Here is an 8,431-nt window from a genome sequence, read left to right as displayed (position 1 = left end):
ATGAGATTCCTGTCCCAAATGTGTTCCCAGGCCTGATCCCAGCCTTTAATTATTCCTGAGTTTTTTTCTTCAGAATAAGACGCCGCACTGAGTAATCACAAAGAAGTCAGAGAGCATCCTTGAACCTTTTCAGAGGCAGCGCCACTGATATTCAAATAACCTGCGAGGGCCATTTGACGGCGCGGAGACCTAGGCATTTCCAATTCACTATTTGCATAGATCAGCCGTCTTTGAAAAGGAAAGGAGCAGTTGTCTTCCATAACATTAAAACGGCTAGTTATCAAATCAAGTGCTTAGTTTGGGGGCTTTTAAAACGTTTACATTTTATCTCAGGTTGCCCTTTACCGTTTGACATGCAAATTTGGAGCAGTTAATTTAGACAATTAAAAAGATCTTCAAGGGAGCTTTGTCACGGAGAATATTTGGAGTTTTCCCCGTGGACCAGCTGAGATAAAGTTGGCCAGAACAAATGATGTCTAGGAGATTAATTAGATATTTGATAAGACATGAATCCCTAATAAGGGAATACAAGGCACAGGGGGCTGCTGTGTGCTCTAAGTCAAAATTAATAACATTTAACAAGATTTTCATTTAGGCATGAAATGTCTTTTCCGGGGTATTGACTCTAGCGATTTATTCCCTGGAGTTGCCTCCCAACATAGAGAGCCTTGGAAACTAAAAGACTTCTTTCAAAAAGCTCTTTGCTTTCAAATTGTTTTTAAATCTCTTTTAAAAAACAAACAAACCCACTAGAGTTTTTGCTGACCCCCTGGAGGGAGATTTAAGCACCTCCTCAGTTAAAGCTGCGTAAGACCTTCGCTTTTTAAAGGCGCTCCAGAGTCTTAAAATGTCACCTTTTGAGAACTCTCCCATGAAGTAATACAACTACACATTCTTATAACCCAATTTAATTTATGCCGTTAATATACAAATAAATAATTTTGACTCCTCAAAAAACGTATATGTTTATGGCTTTCATAACTTACATGAACCTTACATTACCTAAAACTAACCAGAAGGGAATTTTATTCCCAACCAAAAAAAGTCGACCCACATAAAAGTTATTGAGGAACAGGATTAAAAAAAGAAAGTGTATTGTTCAGAGTCCTTTAATAATACCAAAATCAAAATATGTCAAGATTTTCTTCATACAGATAAACGCATTTAATTTCTTTAGATGACCTTAACTTACGTTTTTGTGAGTGAAATGATAACTCAACATTTTAAATATCTTTTACATATATACTGACTTTCACAAAGTGCATCAGAAAATTAAAGAAAAAAAACTCCCTGAATTTCAGGAATTCACCAAAAAAAACCCTCTATTTGAATGAACATTTACAAGAAAATAAAAGAGAACACAATCTTTTGAACCCTATTTATACAGAAGTTATGAAATACAGAGAAACTGTCACTAGACTTCCAGTTTAATTTCTCACCTTAAGCCTTTTTTTTTTTGATGCTTCCTTTTTTTAGGGAAAAAAGTCTCATTGTAAGTAGATATCAAGCAGGACTTGGAGCATTTTTATATATAATATAATCCACACAAAGGGTCTGTTTTTTAGGTCCCATTTGTTTTCAAATGTTCTGACAGTCCTTTGCAGGGTAGTGGCTTGTTTTTGGAGAGAAGGAAAGAGGAGGTTGGTGGAGGGGGTGGACGGTGGAGGAGGAGGGAGCGTTTCTGTGTATTGCTCTTCTCTCAAGAAGTTTGTGCGAGTGGTCTGTCTGTGCGCGAGTGTGCGTGCTTTTGGTCGTAGGTCTCCGCTGTGTATATGTATGTTTGTGTGTACAGTTTTTAAGTGCTGTTCATGTCGAAGGGTGGTTCGCTTTTGTTCCTGGACCATGCGTTCGATTCTCTTGTGGGCTCGGACAGCAGCAGGGAGCTCCAGACGTGGCCGGCAAAGAGCAGCTGGAGAGTCGGGTACTGCTCCATCTCGCGCCAGCCCAGCGCGTCACCAGAGCCCCCGCCCGTTCTCCCCTCGCTGGCCCTTCTAACTTCTCTGCTTGCTCTTGGTGCCTCTGCTTGCTCGCTCGCGCCTCATGCCAGACGTCTAAGAGTCGCTGGGGCCAGACGCTGCTTCCTTGCCTCCCGCCGAGGCTGCCGCTGCTGCTGCCGCAGCTGCAGCTGCAGCCGCCGCAGCCGCTGCCCGGGCGGCACTGACGCCGGAGTCGTGCAGGATGAGGTCGGGGGACTCGGATCGGGGCGTCTCCAGGTTGCTGGCGTCCGTGTCACTATCGCTGCCCTTTTTGCCCCCGCCACCCCCGTTGTGCGTCTTAATGTGTTTGCTCAAGTGATCGCTGCGCATGAAGCGCTTGTTGCATACTGGACAGGCGAAGCGCTTCTCACCGGTGTGAGTCCGCAGGTGCCGCTGCAGCTCGTCCGAGCGCGTGAAGCGCTTACCGCAGAAGAGCCAGTTGCACACGAAGGGCCGCTCGCCCGTGTGCCAGCGCAGGTGTGCCTTCAGGTGCGATGTCTTGCCGTATACCTTGCCGCAGCCGGGGATGTGGCAGCTGTGCAGGCCCTTGCGCCGCAGGCTCGCCCCAGCCGGGCCCAGCCTCTCTGCCTCCTGACAGTTGGGGCAGTCGCAGGTGGCACGGCCGGAGTAGCGGCGGGCGGAGCGCGCGGAGCTCCCCCCGGCGGCAGCGGCCGCGGCGCCCGAGATCATGGCGCTAGCGGCGGCAGCAGCCACAGCTGCACTGGAGTCCGAGTAGGAGGGAAGCACCGGCTTGAAGCCGTCCTGGGCCAGCAGGTGCTGGCTGGTGGAGAGCAAGTGCGAGGCGGCAGCGGAGGAGCCGAGGCCCGTGGAGCTGAAGGCCGAATGAGTAAGCGAGCTGAAGTCGGGGTTGTAGGTGCCGAGCTGCGAATGCAGCGAGGCCTGGGGGGCGCCCGAGTGCAGAGAGCTCTGGAGCCCCCCAGCGGGGTTCTGCACCTCCAGCCACGAGCCCGGGCTGCTGTGCACGTCCCACCACGACGACGCCGCGCCGTTGGTCACCTCGCCTGCTGCCAGTGTAGAGTGAAAGCCTGACTTGTACCACGACTCGTACGGGTGCGCCATGCCCACGCGCGGGTACAGGCCATCAGTCGCCGTGGTGTGCACTTTGGAGATGAAGGCTGACTGGCCACCTGCCTCCTGCGGGGACACACCGGCCGCCGCGGCTGCGGCCGCAGCCGAGTTGGAGAAGAGGCCTCCGTAGTCGCTGCTGAACGCGGACGACGTGGGCGATGTAGAGGCCAGGCAGAAGGCGCTGTTGGCTGCGCCCGAGCCGCCCGCCAGGCCGCCTGAGCCGCGGCCACCAGTGGCCACCGCAAAGCCCGAGAGGCTAGAGCCAAGGTTGCAGCTGGACGAGGAGCGCTTCCAGGGGTGGAAGCCGCCCTTGGCGAAGGCGCTGGACTCCGGCAGCGTAGTCAGCGGGCTCGTATTGCCAATCTTGTTGCAGGTCGCCGCCAGCATGGCCAACGGGGTTGTTCCGAAGCGCGGCTCTTCCTAGAATGGGGGTTGGGGGAAGGGAGCAAGGAGGAGGAGGAGGGCAGGAAGAAGTGGGAGGAAGACAAAGTGCACCGGTGAGCAGCCTCGTCGCCCCGCGGCGTGTCCGGAGGGTCGTGGCTCCCCGGCTTGTGCCTCTTACCCTCGGGCTCACCGAAGATGCGCCGCGCCCCTCACGGAGCACAGACGACCACAAGGCCGAGGGGCCCAGAGCTGGAAAGTTGTTTTTTGGAAGGGCTACAAATCAAAGATGTCTCGGTTCTCCCAGCATCAATCACTGCAACCCCTTCCCAGAACCAGACTCGGGGTTCTCTCCTTCCGCTCTCCGTAAGCCCGTTCCTTCACAGACGCCCCCAAACCGCCCTTCGGGGTGAAGCACTGAGGTTAATACGACCACAACCAACACCGGTGAGGAAGGAATGGCCAAAACAGCGGCCCAGGGGCGGAGAAAACTTGGGGCACTCCTCCAAGGGTGTCTACTACTAGACTCTTTGAAAAAAATAGAAAATGTTGTTTTAAGTGTTTATGCACCCAAACACCCGATTCTGAAAACAAGAATCCACAGAGAAGCAACCCAGGCATGGATTTGAGTCACAAGAGAACCGGGGAACCGCAGAAGTGTAAATGTTTGTTAACATGACTACACGAACTGCAAACCGATTAAGGCTGTTTTCTGGAAACACCACTGTCGCCTAATTGCAACAATCCCCGAAGCAAGGGGGAGGGGTAAAAATCACGAGGGGAAGAAACCTCTAGGTTTTCTTTAAAACCATATTTAAAAGGACTTACTTAAGAAATCTTTTTTTTTTTTTTAACAAAGGCACCTCCTAGGTGTCAATAACTTGGAAAGAATCAGTCCCTAAAATGTGGAAAGTGCTGAAAGAAGTTGAAGCTACAGTCCGGCAGCAACAGTTTCTCCGGAGCCCCAGACCCAGAGAGGCCATAACAAAAAATTACTCAGTGAAAACACGCAAAAGCGTTGCCGTGCTTCCGACTTACCCCGAGTATAGACGTGGCCATAGCAAGTCCCTGGGTTGCGCGGCGGGGCCAGGAGTGGGGCTGAGCCTGGCAGCTGCTCCGGAGAACCGCTCTGGTCCAGCGCAGCTCCCGCGTCCCCGCGCTCGCGCCGAGCAGACTCCGGGCTCCCGCCAGCTAAACTCAGCCTAAGTGCGAGGAGCACCCGCTTTGAAGTGCCGCTGGCTGCGCCTCTCGCCCAATGAGGGCGCAGGCAGAGCAGACGGGAGCTGTCCCACAGCCAATCAGACGCGCAGACTGGCCCAAGCCCGGGCTCCCGGCGCGTGCCAGTCAAGGCAGCTTGAGAGGTGGGGGGGGGGGGGGGGGGTCGCGCGCCAGGTCCTGAAGACATTACGGTGCAATTAAAAATGTACACACACGCAACAATCCAGGTTTAAGTACCGTGGAGACCGAGTCACAAGCCCCCCAGAGCACCCCGAGATGATGCAAGTTGGAACCAACAGTCTTACTCCACTCCCCACTTGTGGAGAAGGAAGAGGGAGGGGAGGGAGCGCCGAGGCGGAGACCGCACCACCAAGGCCCGAGTGGAGACGCAAATGTCAACGCTCACTTTGTGTGTCCAGGCTTTCGCCTCGGAGCACAACTGCAGCTGGAATCCATCATTATGGCCCGCGATTTTAGCTTTGTTTCATGGCTTCTACCCAGTTCCTTATTCCCAGTGGATGCAGTTTTACTCTGAGTCACACTGAGGAGGGAGCGCGAAGGGACAGTTCCTCCGAGGGGAGAGAAACAGGCCTCTCCGTCGAAGTCTACACCCACAGACTTGGGAGGGCCAGGAGCCTGCTGCATCCCACCGCTTCCCCCAGAGGTCTAAGTGACTTCCTAATTGTCGCTCTGGCCTCTGACCCGGTGGGCAATGCAAGTGCCACTCACACCAGAAGCTTCTGATGGTAATTGAGGGCACCCTTTGTACCGTTTCGCAAGCGCCTAGATACTAGGTTAACCCAGTTGTCAAATACAACTAAACAGTGGGACGTGCTGATTATCTGCCGTGTTTCGCTGGGGGGCTGGCATGGGGTGGGAGGCATCAGCCCGTACAACACGCTGCATGAAGCTGCTTATTTTCACGTTTCAACAACTTTGGGAACAGAGACCGGCGCGAGCCGCGTCCGCCCCCCACCTCCACCCCCGCTGAAGCTGCAGCTTGCTCGGCTGTTTGTTTAACCCGGTGAAGATTTGCGTGTCACGTTTCAGCCTAGAGTCGAGTTTTCTTGTCCCATCTCCAACCCACTCCCACTCCCACTCCAGACCCCCTGGGCCTACGGGATCCTCTGCAGGAGAAGGGCGCCCTGTTGAGAGGTGGGCTCGCTCCCACCCCCAGAGCCTGGCTTTGGTGAACGTGATTGAAGAACCTCTCTCCAGGACCTCCACCCGCGAGTGCAGAGGACAAGGCCAAACGTAGGCGCCTCCACATTTTGCAGGCTTAAGAAGCATCCTGAAGTCCTCTCTGGGCTTGTCTGTTTAAAAGGAGGGGTCCTCAAACAGAAAACTGCGCTTCCTGGAGTCCCTCAGCAACCGCTGAGTTTCTTCCTCCTGGGGCTTTCTTCTTCCTGGCTCTTGCTTTCTCTTATTTCTTCAGGGCCGCCAGGAGCTGCTTTTGAACCAGAAATACCAGCTCCCTCTGACAGACCTGAGTACTGGCGTTAGTGTACCACATTCCCCTCCAAAACCACATTCTGCTTTTTAAAAGACATTTTAAACCACGAACCTCGAGTGGCTGGGTGAAAAAGATGAGTTGTTGCAGCGGAAAATCAAGTGAGGAGGACAATCAAGTGAGGAGGACGTGGAATCGTGCTTTCTTTCCTCTTTTGCAATATCTCTTGGCCCAAAAATGCAACTAGCGTGGTTCTTCTCTCGGCCCTAAGATGGAGCCTGTTTGCCTCCTACTGCACTCTGTGGGTGGGGATGGCTAAATGGATTGTTTTCTTTGCTTTTCATTAGAATACCTTTGCTCAGAATGCTTTCTCCTCCCCTTTGGTTTAAGGTGGAGAAAGCGCCCAGGAAATTATGACGGAGAAAGAGAAGGGAGAGGAGAGAGTGAGAAGACTCGCGTGACCGTAATGAAGTGCAGTGCACTGGGCAATTGGGGTGGAAATCCTCGGGGGACAGGGGCAGGTGTGAAAAGCCCCTGGGACTCGGGGCGGAGGTTGAGGGGGAATCCAGGCAGTTTGGGAGAGCCGGAGAGCCGGCAGGGGTACTAGGGAGCCGTTCCCAACAGGTGACTTCTGCCCTGGAAGGGGAGACTGGTGCTCGGCTTCCTGTAGAGTCTCCGCGTGGATTTACTAATAGAGGGATTGTTAAGTGGCAGCGAGCCGTTTCAGACTCACCCAGTAAAGCTCCGGGAGGAGAAGGGCCAAGGTTTCCCCCTTCCACCTCCTCCCTCACTCCAACACACCCTCTTCTTATGGAAACCTGACAAAGTAATAAATAAGACAATCCGAAAGCCACTTAGCACTGGTGACATTTTCAAATCAACCGTTTAAAACCGTTCACGATGGCACCTCGAGCTCTGGGAGCCCGGTTCGCCTTCCTCTTCTCCTCCTCGTCCTCCCCTCCCCTCCGCCTCCTGCCGTTTTCCGTGTGGTTCCAGCTGTCAGACCCACGTCCGCCCTGGGATATGCCTTTAGATACGCGCGTCGGGACCACAAAAGTTAAGGAAATCTTCCAAACCGACACAGGCAAACACCCCAGCCACTTTAAATCTAAGGTGGGGCCCCGAGGAAATCTTTCTGAAGAAGTCCAGTTTTGTGTGTGACAGATTTTTTCATCCTCTAAAAATCTAGTTTTTAAACAAAGATCAATGTGTTATGCTAAAGTGTTGAGCTGACTGTTAAAACATTTGGGGAAATAATGACAATGTAACAAAGGCCTGGTTTGGAGTGAATCATCACCCTTTTTTAAAAGTTAAAGCAATTTTCAGGAGAATAGCTTTCAGCAAACGCTTTACATTATTCAAAACGGCCAAATAATGCTCTATTATAGCGCCTGAATGCTGCCAGTCAGCCCCTAAGTGCAATTTGTGCAAAGGCCCCGGTGCCTTATCTCCACTTCTTTATAAAGAGGTGAATATAAAACAATTTCTTCCAAACCCAGACAGAGAGCACGAAAATTGCTTCCCTTTCTGCAATCAGGGCAATTTAACTGGAGTGCAATTAGCACTATTAAATGTCGATTCTGCATAAACAAATCTGACTGAGCAGCGAAAGTGGGGTGAGAACCTCATATACACTGAAACTGATTTTTAAAAATTATGTATCCGGGTCCTTTACAATTGATCCGTGATGTTTTCATCTTGGAATATATTTACAACGTAAATACACTATGGTTAAATCAACATAATTTTTTTTTGCAAAATTTTCAATAGAAATCCTAATAAAGAAGAACAGGGTAATTAAAGGGAAGAGTTCACTTCCTTTGAACAAATATTGTTTCCCCCATCTTGCCTCTACCGAGAGCTTTGATCTAGAGCAACTGCTCCAGTTGCTGAGTTTAGCAGGCAAAGCCGGGAAACAATTCGGTCATTAGCACTGATCCGAAGGATTGGAGCTCCTGCGCCACGGGGGTGGGCGCGACTGCGGGGGAGGCAGCGGGGCAGCTTCTCCCTAATGCACAAGTAACAGTGCAGTCGGGGAGGACCAGTTATTTTCTGAAAAACTCAAAATATTAGGTGGCTTGCCTAGTCTCCCGGGGGCTTTAGCCAGTAGCTGAGTTAGCAGCGGATATACCGCGCGGGGGTGTGCTGAGGGGAGAGTTGGGGAGACTTGACGCTGTGGGAGGGAGTGGAGGCGTCGGGGAAGGAGGAACCGAACGTCCTCGCCTGGGCCCTACTGTCCGGTGCCAAAACCTCAGCCGTCCCAGCACCCTGGGGGCGGAGAGAGGGAAGAGGCAAGACAGTGGAACCCTTAAAAAGC

The 8,431-nt window shown here is 52.1% G+C and overlaps 1 protein-coding gene across 1 annotated transcript; it reads right to left on the bottom strand.

Annotated features, from left to right (window-relative positions):
- Positions 1-2,051: 2,051 nt before the first annotated feature.
- On the bottom strand, positions 2,052-4,562 carry SP9 (Sp9 transcription factor). The gene is made up of 2 exons (XM_037151272.2): positions 4,485-4,562; positions 2,052-3,485 (listed from the first exon to the last, which is right to left on the bottom strand). Exons 1-2 carry the CDS (start codon positions 4,503-4,505, stop codon positions 2,052-2,054), a joined length of 1,455 nt encoding a protein of 484 aa, XP_037007167.1. The 5' UTR covers positions 4,506-4,562.
- Positions 4,563-8,431: the final 3,869 nt, after the last annotated feature.

Source organism: Artibeus jamaicensis, unplaced genomic scaffold, assembly GCF_021234435.1.
Source record: "Artibeus jamaicensis isolate MK-2021 breed Jamaican fruit bat unplaced genomic scaffold, CSHL_Jam_final contig_391, whole genome shotgun sequence".
NCBI lineage: Eukaryota > Metazoa > Chordata > Mammalia > Chiroptera > Phyllostomidae > Artibeus > Artibeus jamaicensis.
Note: the sequence above shows the minus strand (reverse complement) of the source record. Positions and strands in the feature narration are given on the sequence as shown.

Excerpts from the sequence above, each read along its gene's own strand:
- SP9 (XM_037151272.2), bottom strand. The coding sequence starts at position 4,505 with ATGGCCACGTCTATACTCGGG. Across the intron at positions 3,486-4,484 it reads TGGCCACGTCTATACTCGGG|GAAGAGCCGCGCTTCGGAAC; the intron begins GTAAGTCGGAAG and ends CCCCCATTCTAG.